Source organism: Aotus nancymaae, unplaced genomic scaffold, assembly GCF_030222135.1.
Source record: "Aotus nancymaae isolate 86718 unplaced genomic scaffold, 86718_ANA_hifiasm-v0.15.2.pri h1tg000028l, whole genome shotgun sequence".
In the NCBI taxonomy this organism is placed as follows: domain Eukaryota; kingdom Metazoa; phylum Chordata; class Mammalia; order Primates; family Aotidae; genus Aotus; species Aotus nancymaae.
Window position 1 is genome coordinate 16224261 of NW_026988441.1, and position 15517 is coordinate 16239777.

At 37.4% G+C, this 15517-nt stretch overlaps 1 protein-coding gene across 4 annotated transcripts in view; it reads right to left on the reverse strand.

Moving 5' to 3' along the window:
• ZNF569 (zinc finger protein 569) overlaps nt 1–15517 on the reverse strand; it is a 72918-nt gene that overhangs the window by 54447 nt on the left and 2954 nt on the right. For all 4 annotated transcript variants that reach the window (XM_064381382.1, XM_064381380.1, XM_064381379.1 and 1 more), the window contains exon 3: nt 3641–3698. In XM_064381382.1, the coding sequence (XP_064237452.1) occupies nt 3641–3655 (15 nt within the window). In that variant the 5' untranslated portion in view covers nt 3656–3698. The remainder of the gene's footprint in view (nt 1–3640; nt 3699–15517) is intronic.

The following is a 15517-nucleotide window of genomic DNA, read 5'->3' on the forward strand; positions in this document are numbered from 1 at the left end:
ATTCATCAGCCACTGAATGCCAAGAAAAAGGAGCTAGCTAAATCAGATTCAGTCGACCACATCCAGCACATACCCAAGCTATGAAGATCTTCCCTGGTATCTTTTTTTTTTTTTTGAGACGGAGTTTCGCTCTTGTTACCCAGGCTGGAGTGCAATGGCACGATCTCGGCTCACCGCAACCTCCGCCTCCTGGGTTCAGGCAATTCTCCTGCCTGGGTTCAGGCAATTCTCAGCCTCCTGAGTAGCTGGGATTACAGGCACGCGCCACTATGCCCAGCTAATTTTTGTATTTTTAGTAGAGACGGGGTTTCACCATGTTGACCAGGATGGTCTCGATCTCTTGACCTTGTGATCCACCCGCCTCGGCCTCCCAAAGTGCTGGGATTACAGGCTTGAGCCACCGTGTCCAGCCTTCCCTGGTATCTTAAACACCACCTTAATAGAGAAGAGGGATACAGAGGAGAATCTGAATGACTAAATAATTACCAGGAGAACAATTTGCTGATTGAACTAAGTTTTGAATCAGACTGCATTAAAATTAGCCTTTTCATTTTATCAATCAGAACTCATAGGAGTTAGCAGAGCGAATTTATTAACATTCTGGACCTCCTGGAGCTTAGATTCTACTTTGGGAACACGGAAATTTTTAAGCAAGTGAATAAGTGAGATAAAATGTGATCTTGATAAGAAAATGCAATAAAGGTAATGGGTTATAGAATGACTCCAAAACTTGACTTTGAATTTGATAATCAAAGACAACCTTGAGGAGGATGACATTTCAGCAACCTGAATGATGAGAAACAAACAGTCATATAAATATCTAGGATAGGAGCATTTAAAACCATCAGAGATCCCGAGGCAGGATAAACTTGGTCTGTTCATAGAGGGGAAAGGTTAATCAAGGCTGCAACACAGTGAATGAGGGAGAGTGTAGCACAAGATCATGGTGAAGACATGGGCAGAGGCATACCAAGAAGGGCTTTGTAAGGGACATTATTCCACATGTAAAGGGAAGCCACTAGATGGCATTAAGCAGAGAAGTCATAATAATACCTTAGGTTTAAATGATCACTTTGGTTGTTCTATGGAGAATGGACTATAGATGGTCAGGAGTGGATACAGGGAGATTAGTAGGCATTTATCAAAGTAGTTCCAGGTAAGAAATGAAGTGACATGGATTATAAGATCCATGGAAATGTTGATTAGAGAATAGATCTGAGAAATGATTAACCTATTTTCAACCAAAATCTGATGGTTAACAACAATAACAAAAAATCTTATTTGCATTTCATTAATCATACATGCAGCTGAGGCTACACAGGACAGGGGTTGAGAACACAGGCTTCACAGTCATACTGCTTGGACTGAACTCTACAACCTTAAGCAAGTTTCTTAATCTTTCTGGGCTTGTTTCTCCACTCATGAAACAAATGGTAATAATAATATTCAGCAATGAGATTAACTGAACTACAACTAGATGCAACAATTTAACATGGATGAAGCTCACCAACATAATATTAAACAAATGAAGCCAGACATAGAATATACAGATTAAATACACAGATAAAGTTAAAAGACAAGACAAAGTTAAAGTTAAAAGACAAGCAGAAACAATTTACAGTGATAAAAGTTGAACACTCCTACGGCAGGGTGATAACTAGGAAGGTATAGAAAAGGTATCCTAGAGTGCTAGGGTAATTCTGTATTTCTTCATCGAGTGTGTGTGCTGTTACACAGGTGTGTTCATTTTGAAAATTAACTGAGTGTGCCTGAAGAAGAAACTAGAGATATACAGAAGTTGGTAGATAAAAATACATAGTCGGCTGGGCACGGTGGCTCATGCCTGTAATCTCAGCTTTGGGAGGCTGAGGCAGGCAGATCACCTGAGGTCAGGAGTTCGAGACCAGCCTGGCCAACATGGTGAAGCCCCATCTCTACTAAAAATATAAAGTTAGCCGAGCATGGTGGTGGGCACCTCTAATCCCAGCTACTCAGGAGGCTGAGGCAGAAGAATTGCTTGAACCTGGGAGGCAGAGGTTGCAGTGAGCCAAGATTGAGCCACTGCACTCCAGCCTGGGAAACAAAGTGAGACTCAAAAAAAACCACAAAAAAACAGTCAAAGAAACATATCTCAGAAGAGCAAAACTTTGAGCTGAGGGTAAAAAGTCAAATTTATGTTAAATATCTGAGAGTGTAGGATAAATCAGAAAGAAAACCACAAGTATTCATAGAATATCAAGTGTACTAAGTGGTGTTCTAGGTGCTGGAGATAGAGCAATAAACAAAGTAAAACACTCTGCTCACATTCTAGTCATTAAAATTTTAAGAATTTACCAGAAATGATTACTTTACAGTGCAGCTCAATCAGCAGCAAACGCCCACTGAAAAAGATTATTACATAGTCATCTGAAAGACACACATCCCACCTCTTTCTTAAGATAGTCTAGTTTTCTCTCTTTAAATTTATGGGCTGGGTATGGTGGCTCACACCTATAATCCCAGCACTTTGGGAGGCCAAGGCAGGTAGATCGCTTGAGATCAAGAGTTTAAGACCAGCCTGGCCAACATGGTGTAATCTCATCTGTACTAAAAATACAATCAATCAATCAATCAATAAGCCAGGTGTGGTGGTGGGTGCTTGTAATCTCAGCTACAAGGGAGGCTGAGGTAGGAGAATCACTTGAACCCAGGAGGTGGAGGTTGCAGTGAACCAAAATTGTGCCATTGTACTCCAGCTTGGGCAACAGAGTTAGACTCCATCTCAAAAAATAAATGATTAAGTAAATAAATACATTTATGTATGACATGCAGAGAGTAATGTGGTAAAATGGACTAATCGTAAGCATACAATCTGATAGATTTGTATACATTTATAGACATGGGTACCTACCAGTAAGTCAAAATATAGAACATTTTCAGCCCTCCAGATTTCTTCAGGCCATTTCACAGTAAATGCTCTCTCAGAGGTAACCAGTAATTCTGACTTCTATCAAAAGATTAGTTTTGCCAGTTTTCAACTTTATATAAATAGAATCCTATGAAATACATTTTTTTGTTTCTGGCTTCTTTCATTCTGTGTTAAGTGTAATCTATCCATGTTGGTTGTTATATGTATAGCAGTCATTTGTTCCTTTTTATTGTTAAGTAGCATTCTACCATGTGAAATACTATAATTTATTCCTTTTTCTGTTAATGTTCATTTGCATTCTTTCTAACGCTGGGCTATTGTGATAGTTACACTTTGTTTTATCCTTGATCAAAAGAGAACATCAACAGAGCCATGTTTATCAACTATAAGAAGTAACACTATAATGTTTTCATTGACCTAGGTATCAATGAAAAGCTTATTTCTGTTAGAAAATGTTAATTTTCTTATTGTTACATACAATAAAAATTTTGTAACAAATTTTTGCTATGGTTTTCTTTACCTATATAAAGGAAATTTAAATTTGAAGGCAGCTTTTAATTTCATAAAATACCCACATTTTAACTCTTCCCTAGTTTTAATCATTCAACTCTATTTCCCCTGAAAATATGTTTTATGTATATAGGCCTTTATAGTTTACTGTATGAATTACTGCAATCCCCTTAAATTACAATGGAGAATAAGGCAACAAACAAATATACTATTTAATATTACCTGGGACTCAGTCATTTCCTCTTCTTTCTGGGAAGGGATGGGGCCTGCAGAGGTAGAGCTGGGGAAGAGAATAGAAGTCATTAAAATAAGCCTGTCTTGTAGTTTCAGAAACATACACACACAGAGTGGATTAAAGGTCACCTTGTAATGGAATGATAATTAAATCTATCAGAAATGCCAAGAATATTCACACCACAAAGGTGCTAACAGGTGTAAGGATGACTGGAATAATCATGCAGAGCTTAGGTGTAGGGTGATTAGAAATGGGCGCATATGTGGGATCTCTGTGTCAGGGAATACATGTAGCATCATGAAAGCATATATCCAGGAAAATTATGAAAGTGACAAAACACCTAAAGTATTTTAATGTATTGAGACATTTAAGACAGTAATAATTAGCAATTAAGAAAGAATTAAGTAGCAATTTATAACAATTTAAAATGTGATATAATTATATCTTGAGGAACAAATAAAAAGTATGTATGTGTGAGTAATGTGTATCGGAGGTACTGATGGTAAGAGAATTAAATCTCTACTTTCCCCTAGCCAGAGCAATCAGACAAGAGAAAGAAAGAAATGACATCCAGCTAGGCGTGGTGGGTCACGCCTGTAATCTCAGCAGTTTAGGAGGCCGAGGCAGGCAGACCATGAGGTCAGGAGTTCGAGACCAGCATGGCCAATATGGTAAAACCCAATCTCTACTAAAATTACAAAGATTAGCTACTTGGGAGGCTGATGCAGAAGAATAGCTTGAACCCAAGAGGTGGAGGTTGCAGTGAGCTGAGATCGTGCCACTGCACTCCAGCCTAGGCAACAGAGCGAGACTCCATCTAAAAAAAAAAGGGGTGGGGGGGTGCATCCAAATCAGTAAAGAGGAAGTCAGACTGTTGCTGTTGCTGCTGACATAATTGTATACCTAGAAAACCCTCAAGATTCATCCCCAAAGCTCCTAGAACTGGTAAATGAATTCAGCAATTTCAGGATACAAAATTAATGTACACAAATCAGTAGCCCTGCTATATGCCAAGAACAACCAAGCTGAGAATCAAATCAAGAACTCAACCCCTTTTATAATAGCTGCAAAGAAATAAAATACTTAGGAATGCACTAAACCCAGAAGGTAAAAGACCTCTATAAGGAAAACTACAAAACACTGCTGCAAGAAATTACAAATGACACAAACAAATGGAAACGCATCCCATGCTCATGGATGGGTAGAATCAATATTGTGAAAATGACCATACTGTCAAAAGCAATCTACAAATTCAATGCAGTTCTCATCAAAGTACCACCATCATTCTACACAGAACTAGAAAAAAAAAAAGCTAAAATTCATATGGAACCAAAAAAGATCCTATATAGCCAAAGCAAGACTAAGCAAAAAGAACAAACCTGAAGGCATTATATTACTCGACTTCAAACTATACTATAAGACTAGAGTCACCAAAACAGCATGGTACTGGTATGAAAACAGCCATATAGACCAATGGAACAGAATAGAAAACCCAGAAGTAAAGCTAAATACTTACAGTCAACTTATCTTTGACAAAACAAACAAAAACATAAAGTAGGGAAAGGACACCCTATTTAACAAATGGTGCTGGGATAACTGGCAAGCCACATGCAGAAGAATGAAACTGGATCCTCATCTCTCAACTTATACAAAAATCAACTCAAGATGAATCAAAGACTTAAATCTAAGACCTCAAACCATAAAAATTCTAGAAGATAACATTGGAAAAACCCTTGTAGACAATGGCTTAGGTAAAGACTTCACGACCAAGAACCCAAAAGCAAACACAACAAAAACAAAGATAAATAGATGGGATTTAATTAAACTAAAAAGCTTCTGCACAGCAAAATAATCAGCAAAGTCAACAACCCACAGAGTGGGAGAAAATCTTCACAATCTATACATCCAACAAAGGATTAATACTCAGAATCTACAAGGAATTCAAACAAATCAGCAAGAAAAAAAACAACTGCATCAAAAAGTGGGCTAGGGGGCCGGGCATGGTGGCTTACACCTGTAATCCTAGCACTTTGGGAGGCTGAGGCGGGCAGATCACAAGGTCAAGAGATTGAGACTATCCTGGCCAAGGTGGTGAAACCTGTCTCTACTAAAAAAAATACAAAAATTAGCTAGGTGTGGTGGTGTGTGCCTGTAGTCCCAGCTACTTGGGACACTGAGGCAGGAGAATTGCTTGAACCTGGGAGGTGGAGGTTGCAGTGAACTGAGATCACGCCACTGCACTCCAGCCTGGTGCCTGGCGACAGAGCAAGACTCTGTCTCAAAAAAAAAAAAAAAAAAAAAATAGAAAAACAGTGAGCTAGGGACACGAATAAACAATTCTCCAAAGAAGATAAATGGCCAAGAAACATATGAAAAAATACTCAACATTACTAATTATCAGGGAAATGCAAACCATAACCACAATGTGATACCACTTTACTCCTACAATAATGGCCATAATAAAAAAATAATAAATGTTGGCATGGATGTGGTGAAAAGGGAACACTTTTATACTGTGTGGAGATTCCTTAAAGAACTAAAAGTAGATCCAAGATGGCTGATCACTAGCAGCTCGGGCTCCTAGCTCCCAGTGAAAGCGCAGAGAACGAGAGGACGCCACACTTTCAGACGAATATTTGTTGCTCACAGACCAGGAGATTCCCAGCAGAGAAGCCCCACGTGTCGCCAGGGCGACTCTTGTGGCCGGCGCGGCGGTTTTGCTGGTGCCTTAGCGCGCCAGTTTTTGGTGCAGAGTCCGGATATTCCCGGGCAGAAAAGCACCATCAATCTTAACACCGCAGTTTTGGCTGGCTCAGTGGACTGCTCAGATTTCGGCGCTGGGAATTAACAAGTTGGACGTCTGCTCAGAGACCCAGTTAGAAAGTCGGTAATTACAAAGACAACAGACGGAAAAATATATAATGAAGGGAAGAAATCAGCGTAAAAAGGCAGAGAATACTCAAAATCAGAATGCGTCTCCCTCTACAGGGGATCGCAATTCCTCATCAGTAATGGAACAAGGCTTAATAGATTACGAGTGTGTTCCAATAACAGAAGCAGGTTTCAAAACGTGGGTGATAAGAAACTTCTGTGAATTAAAAGAACTTGTTCTAACCCAATGCAAAGAAACTAAGAACCTTGAAAAAAGGTTTGACGAAATGTTAACGAGAATGGACAATTTAGAGAGGAATGTAAGTGAATTGATGGAGCTGAAAAACACAACACGAGAACTTCGCGAAGCATGCACAAGTTTAAACAGTCGAATTGATCAAGTAGAAGAAAGGACATCAGAAGTCGAGAACCAGCTCAGTGAAATGAAACGAGAAGACAAGATTGGAGAAAAAAGGATGAAAAGGAATGAGCAAAGTCTCCAGGAAATATGGGACTATGTGAAAAGACCTAATTTACGTTTGATAGGTGTACCTGAATGTGATGAAGAGAATGAATCCAAGTTGGAAAATACTCTTCAGGATATCATTCAGGAAAATTTTCCCAACCTGGCAAGGCAGGGTAATATTCAACTCCAGGTAATACAGAGAACACCACAGAGATATTCTTCAAGAAGACCAACCCCAAGGCACATAATTGCCAGATTTATTAGGGTTGAAATGAAGGAGAAAATGCTAAGGGCAGCCAGAGAGAAAGGTCAGGTTACCCATAAAGGGAAACCTATCAGACTTACAGCAGATCTCTCAGCAGAAACCCTACAAGCCAGAAAAGAGTGGGGACCAATATTTAACATCCTTAAAGAAAAGAACTTTCAACCCAGAATTTCCTATCCAGCCAAACTAAGCTTTATAACCGAAGGAAAAATTAAATCCTTTGCGAACAAACAAGTACTTAGAGAGTTCACCACCACCAGGCCTGCTTTACAAGAGCTTCTGAAAGAAGCACTATACATATAAAGGAACAACCAATATCAGCCTTTCCAAAAATATATCAAAAAGAAAAGAACATTAACACAACGAAAAATTTACACTAACTAATGGGCAAAACAGTCAGCTAGCATCAAATGCTAGTATTAAAGTTATATATATTCTAATCGGATAAAAAGCCAAAACCCAATAAAAAAAAAAAAAAAAAAAAGCCAAAACCCATTGCTATGCTGCATCCAGACCCATCTCACATGCAACGATACACAAAGACTCAAAACAAAGAGAAGGAGGAAGATTTATCAACCAATCAGAGAGTAAAAATAAACAAATAAAAAGCAGGAGATGCAATTCTCGCCTCTGATAAAGTAGACTTTAAAGTAACAAAGAACAAAGGAGGCAAGGAGGGACATTACATAATGGCGGAAGGATCAATGTAACAAGAAGAGCTAACGATTTTATAGATCAACGAGACAGAAAATTAACGGGGACGTCCAGGACTTGAACTCAGACCCCGAACAAGTAAACTTAATAAACATTTATAGAACTCTCCACTTCAAATACATAAAACATACATTACCACCTCACACCTATTCCATAAGTGACTACATGATTGGAAGTAGATCACTACTCAGTAATCGCATAGCATTTCATAGGTTTAAATGAAATATTGGTTGGCTGTTCCTTCCTGTTTACATCAAGTATAATTATTGATATAGGGGAGGTTTTCAATACCCATTACTAAACTGCATTCTAGCCTGGGCAAGAAAGCAATACTCCCATTCTCTCTCTCTCTTTCTCTTCCTTTTTCCTCCTCTTCTTTATTCTTTTTCTTTCTTTCTTTCAAAAAAAAAATAAATAAATAAAATAAAATAAAAGTAGATCTACCATTTGATCCAGCAGTCCCACTCCTGGGTATCTACTCAGAGGAAAAGAAATGATTATAAGAAAAAGATACAAAAAAAAAAAAAAAGAAGAAAGAAAAAGATACTTTCACATGCATGTTTACAGCAGCACAATTCACAACTGAAAAAAATATATATATATATAAAGGAACACAATAACGGCATAAAAACAAGAGTGAATTTTACTGTATACAAATAGAATTCAACCAGGAGGTAAATTCTGGGAGGTGCAATCTAAAATGGAATGTAGAATATGACACATTAACCTAACTGTACTACACAAGAGGTTTATTGTAGATTCTTTGGCATTTTCTACTTAAGATAATCATGTTTGCAAACAGAAACAGTTATATTCCTTCCTTTTCAATCTTGATGTCTTTTATGTCCTTCTCTTCCCTTGTTGTACTGGCTACGACTTTCAGTACAATAGTGCATATTGTAATAGTAGTAAGAGAGGACATCCTTGCATTGTTCTGTTTTAGAGATAAAGCATTCAGTATCTCACCATTAACTATAATGTGGCTCTAGGTTTTTTGAAGACGCCCTTTAGTAAAGGTGTTCACTTCTATTCTTAGTTTGCTGAGAAGTTGTTTGTCATTGTTAACGTGAATGAATGTTGACTTTCGCCAAGTGCTTTTCTGCATCTAATGAGATAATAGCCATGTTTATTCTCTTATTACAGTCAACTATAGTAACTGATTTTCAAAAGATGAACTGGAAATTCATCTTATATTCTCAAGATGAACCCTATTTTGATATCCTTTTTCCATATTGCTTGATTCAATTCCCCCATATATTGTTGAGGATTTTTGTTTCTAACTCCATAAGGAATACTAGTCTCTAGTTTTCTTGTAATATCTTTGGCTTTGGTATCTGGGCAAAGCTGGCCTAATAAAATGAGTTGAAAATGTTCCTCCTCTTCTATATTCTGGAAAAGCTTTTATAGAATAGTTAGAATTTCTTCCTTAGATGTTTGATATTTCACCTGGGAAATTATCTGGGTGTGGAGTTTCCATCTTGGAAGGTTTTTAATCACAAATTTAATTTCATTAATAGATATATACCTATTCAGGTTATTTCTTATTGTTTGAATTTTGGTAGTTTATGTCTTTCAAAAAATTTGCCCATTCATCCAAGTTGTCAAATTCACAGAATGGAGTTGTCTGCAGTATTTTTTTATTATCCTGTTCAAATCTGTGCGAGTGAGTGTGATACCCCATCTTTCATTCCTGATATTAGCAATTTGTTTCTTTTTTAAAACTTTTATTGATCTTTTCAAAGAACAAGCTTTTAGTTCACTGCTTTTTCTCTATTATTTTTGGTTTCAAATTTTACTGAATTAGGCTGTAATCTTTAATATCCCCTTCCTTTCATTTGCTTTGAGTTTACTTTGCTTTTTCCCCCCCTCTAGTTTGTTAAGGTAGAAGTGTAGTAATAATTTTTCTTTTCTAATTATTTATATTGTTTAATGCAACAAAATTCCCTTTAAGCTGCTTCCCACATATTTTGGTGTGCTGTATTTCCATTTTCTTTCAAATTATTTAAAAATTTCCTATAATGTTTCCTCTTTGACAATTTAGAAGTCTGTTTAATTTTGAAATATTTGGAGATTTTCTAGATACCTATTATTTACTTCTAGTTTTATTCTGCTATGTTCTGAGAACAGACTTTGAATGACTTTTATGTCTTTAAAATTCTTGAGATTTCTATTATGGCTCCAAATATGATCTATGTTGGTGAATGTCCACATGCACTTGAGGAAGGCATGTATTCTGCTGTTGTTTAGAGTGTTCTATAAATGTCACTGACATGTGAACATTAAAAAAATTGACAATTGGCCAGGCGCGGGGGCTCAAGCCTGTAATCCCAGCACTTTGGGAGGCTGAGGCAGGTGGATCATGAGGTCAAGAGATCAAGACCATCCTGGCCAACATGGTGAAACCCTGTCTCTACTACAAATACAAAAATTAGCTGGCCGTGGTGGCGTGCACCTGTAGTCCCAGCTACTCGGGAGGCTGAGGCAGGAAAATTGCTTGAACCCGGGAAGTGGAGGTTGCAGTGAGCTGAGATTGGGCCACTGCACTCCAGCCTGGCGCCTGGCGCCAAAATGATACTCTGTCTCAAAAAAGAAAAAAAAAATTGACAATTAATACTTGAATGTTGGCTGATAATGATATTTTGGAGTCTTCTGTAACCCTTATGATATTCTGCTTTCATGTTCTATTGATTCCTGAAAGAGGAGTTTTAAGTCCCCAACTATAATTGTGCATGAGTCTATTTCTCCTTTCAGTTCTATTAGTTTTTGCCTCATATATCTTGAAGCTGTTGTTAGCTGAGTACACACTGATTGTTTTCTCTTCTTACTAACCCCTTTATCATTATGCTTTTTCATCCCCAATTAAATCCCTTGTTCTAAACTTAGTCTAATATTAAAGTTGCTTCCTCCTTTTTTTTTTGGAGGGGGGTTAATATTTTGTGATTCTTTTTCTATCATTTGCTTTTAATATACTTATTTATATTTATATTTAAAATGGGTATCTTGGGCTGCTCCACCTTGTAGTCAGGTAGTTAAAATGGGTTTCATGTAAAACAGCATTTAGATGAATCTTGCTCTTTTATTCAATGTGATAAGCTCTATCTATAACTGGCACATTTAGAATAATGATATTAAAATTGATTACTGATACAGCTGGATTACAATGTACCATCTTCCTAGCTGTTTTATAGGCTCCTTTGTTCTTTTTCGCCCTCCTTCTCCCACTTTTCTCCTTTGGTTTTGTTTAATTGTATATTTTTTATTATCCATTTTATCTTCCACTTAGTCATCGTGTATGACCTTTTAATGTACTGTTGGATTTGGTTTTCTAGTATTTTGGGGGGATTTTTGCATCTGTACTCACCAGGAATATTTCCCTGTAGTTTTCTTGTGTCTCTCTCTTGCTTTGGTATCAGGTTAATGCTGACCTCACAAAATGAGTCTGGAACTGATCCCTCCTCTTCAATATTATAAAAGATTTTGAGGATTTCCATTAATTCATTTTTAAATGTTTGGTAGAATTCACCAGTGAAGCTGTATGGTCCATGGCTCTCTGTTCGGAGGTTTTTGATTCCTAATTCAATTTCCACACTAGTTATAGGTCTGTTCAGACTTTCTATAATATTTCTTTGTGATCTAATCTTGGTAGTTTGTACATTTCTAGGAATTTATTTCTTCTAGGTTATCCAGTTTGTTGATATGAAATTGTTTACAGTTATTTATTAAGATCCTTCTTACTTCTGTGGCATCAGTTGTATTATCTCTTCTTTCAATTCTGATTGTATTTATTTGAGTCTTCTCTATTTTTTTCATAGTCTAGCCAAGAATTTGTCAATTTATCTTTTCAAAATACCAACTGTTAGTTTCTATCACTGTTCTATTTAATTTATTTATGCTCTCATTTCCTTTATTTCCTTCATTCTGCTAACTTTGGACTTAGTTTGCTCTTCTGTTTCTAATTCCTTGAGATGTAAAGTTGGTTGTTTATTTGAGATCTTTCTTCTTTTATCATGTAAGAGTTTATCCATATGAATTTACCTCTCAGTACTGCTTTTGCTGCAACTTATAAGTTTTGGTATATTGTGTTTTTGTTTGCCTCAAGGTATTTTCTAATTTTTTTACTTCTCCTTTGGCCCAACGGGTATTCAAAATTCTGTTTGTTTCACCATGTCGGCAAGGATGGTCTCGATCTCTCGACCCTGTGATCTGCCAACCTTGGCCTCCCAAAGTGTTGGGATTACAGGCGTGAGCCACAGCACTTGACCTATCCTTCTATCTCTCACCTTACTTCCTGTAATATTATATAACCCAATAGTCCAACTCTGTCAGGAGCTTCCATTCCTTCATTCTACTAATTTTTTACTGTCCTTCACTCTCTTCCTATCCTCACTTTTCACTTACCTAGCCTAAAATCCACAGTGAATTCTCTTACCTACTTAGACTCCTTTTGCTTCTCTCTCACATTACTCCTCTTTGCTTCATGAAACCAACATTGTGGTTAAATCCAAATCTCCTCCTAACCTGTCTGTGGCTGCAACTATGTGGATGACCACTGTAGGAGAAAAATCACACAACTACACAGAATAGGCTCACTTTAAATTCATAAATACTAACATTAAGTGGGTCTTTAATGGTACCTGAAAATCATAATTTCTCTATTCTCAGTCCAATCTCTGTGATTTTTTTCCCTTGCTCTTCTCAAACCCTAGCATCTTCTCCACAAACCTCACTCTCATCTGAGTCTCTTGCTAGGTACTTCACTATAAAGCTAAGGCAATCACAAATTTTTACCAACGCATCTGCCCATCTACTTGTATCCGTGCCTGGGTACTTCTCCCTTCTCTCCTGTTATTACTGTAGTCAAGCTCCAAGCTCAGGCAAACCTCGCCACTAGATCTGATTTGCTCTGGTTACTTAAGGACATTTTTATATTATCTGCTTTCTCTCCTGTATCATAGTTTCTTTCTCTCTCTTTGGATCACTTCAATCAATATGTAAACAGACCTACTGTATCTCTCTTAACTCCAGCTACCATTCCATTTTCACTTCTTCTATTTAGAAAAAAAATGAAAACAAAAACATCTTCTAGAGTTGTCTAGACTTGATATCTCCAATATTTTCTTTTCCAATTCTCTCTTTGGTCTAAAATTCCATGGAAACTGCTTTCAGGGTCCCTAATAAATGAATTTCATATTGCCAAATTCCATGTTTTTTTCTCAGTCCTCATTTTACGTGGCCTCTCAGTAGCACCTGACACAGTTCTTGTTAAAACACATTCTTCCCTTGGTTTCCAGAATATCACGCTCTCCTAGTTCTCCTTCAACGTTTCAGGCTAGTCCCTGTCAGTCTTTTTTGCTGTTTCCTCCTTACTTCCCCAAGTTTGTAACGTTGGAGTGACTCAGACATCAGTCCTTTGCCTCTACCTTTCTCTTATCTATTCTACCCTCTAAGTGATCTCCTTTAGTCTCATGTTAAATATCATTTATATGCTGGTAATTCCCAAACATATCTCTGTCCTGGATCTTAGATCTCTCTTTTGAACTTCATACTTGTATATCCAACTGATGGCTTGATACCTCCACTTGAATGTCAAATGGGTATTCTCACATTTCACATACTATATTCCAAACTGAAATCTATTTCCCTACATTCTAAGTCAGTTTTTCCCACATTGTTTCCCTTCTCAGTTAATGACACCTCCATTCCCAAATTACTCGTAAAACAATATTGTGTCACCTTGTCTCATTCACACTCTACCTCAGTTTGTCAGCAAATCACGGTAGCCCTACCTTTAAGTTATATCTAGCACATGACTACTTCTCACTATTTTTAGTACTCTGGTCCAGATCACCAATATCTGTTCCCTAAAGTACTACAAAACAGTCATGTGCTGCATAACTATGTTTCAGCCAACAACAGATCACATATACAACAGTGGTCCTAAAAGATTTCAATGGAGCTAAAAAAATTCCTATCACCTAGTGGCATCATAGCCATCATAACATCGTAATACAATGCATCACACACATAACCTAGGTTTATATAAGTACACTCTATGATGTTTGTGATGATGCTAGTGTAAACAACCCTACTGCACTCCCAGTAGTATAAAAGTATAGCACATACAATTGTGTATGGTATATACTATTTGATAATATTGATTATTGATCACGTGTATACTACATAATACTTGAAAATAATGGCCAGGCGTGGCAGCTCACGCCTATAATCCCAGCACTTTGGGAGGCTGAGGCGGGCGGATCATGAGGTCAAGCGATTGAGATCATCCTGGCTATGGTGAAACCCTATCTCTACTAAAATCCAAAACATTAGCTGGGTGTGGTGACACGTGCCTGTAGTCCCAGCTACTCGGGAGGCTGAGGCAGGAGAATCGCCTGAACCCAGGGGGTGGAGGCTGCAGTGAGCTGAGGCTGTGCCACTGCACTCCAACCTGGCAACAGAGTAAGACTCCATCTCAAAAAAAAAAAAAAAAAAAGAAAATAATAAACAACTGTTACTGCCATATGTATTTACTATACTTTTTATTGATATTTATACCTCTCTAAAGTTATTTTTTAAAGTTATTAAACTTATTTAAAAAACTTTATAGTATACTATTTATTGTTATTTATACCTCCCTACGTATTTTTAAAAAGTGAACTGTAAAATGGCCTTAAGCAGGTCCTTCAGGAGGTATTCCAGAAGACGTTGTCATAGGAGATAATAATGCATGTTTATTGTTCCATGCATGTTCTGTGCATGTGTACTGCCCCTGAAGACCTTCCAGTGGAACAAGATGTGAAGGTGGAAGACAGTGATATTGATGGTTCTGACCCTGTGTAGGCCTAGGCTAATGTGTGTGTTTATGTGTTAGTTTTTAGCAAAAAAGTTTCAAAAGTGAAAACATTTTTAATAGAAAAAAGCTTATAAAGATATGAAGAAAATATTTTTGTACAGTTGTACAATATGTTTGTGTTTTTTTTTTTTTTTTTTTTTTTTTTGAGACGGAGTTTCGCTCTTGTTACCCAGGCTGGAGTGCAATGGCACGATCTCGGCTCACCGCAACCTCCGCCTCCTGGGTTCAGGCAATTCTCTTGCCTCAGCCTCCCAAGTAGCTGAGATTACAGGCACACGCCACCATGCCCAGCTAATTTTTTGTATTTTTAGTAGAGACGGGGTTTCACTGTGTTGACCAGGATGGTCTCGATCTCTTGACCTCGTGATCCACCCGCCTCGGCCTCCCAAAGTGCTGGGATTACAGGTGTGAGCCACCGCGCCCGGCCAATATGTTTGTGTTTTAAGCTAAGTATTATAAAAGACAAAAAAAGTTAAAATTTTTTCAAGTTTATAAAGTAAAATAGTTATAGTAAGCTAAGGTTAATTTATTACTGAAAAAAGAAAAATGTTTTTATAATTTAGTGTAACCTAAGTGAACGGTGTTTATAAAGTCAACAATAGTGTATACTAATGTCCTAATCCTTCACATTCACTCACCACTCACTGGCTGATACCCAGTATAACTTCTAATCCTGGTAAATTCCATTCACAGTA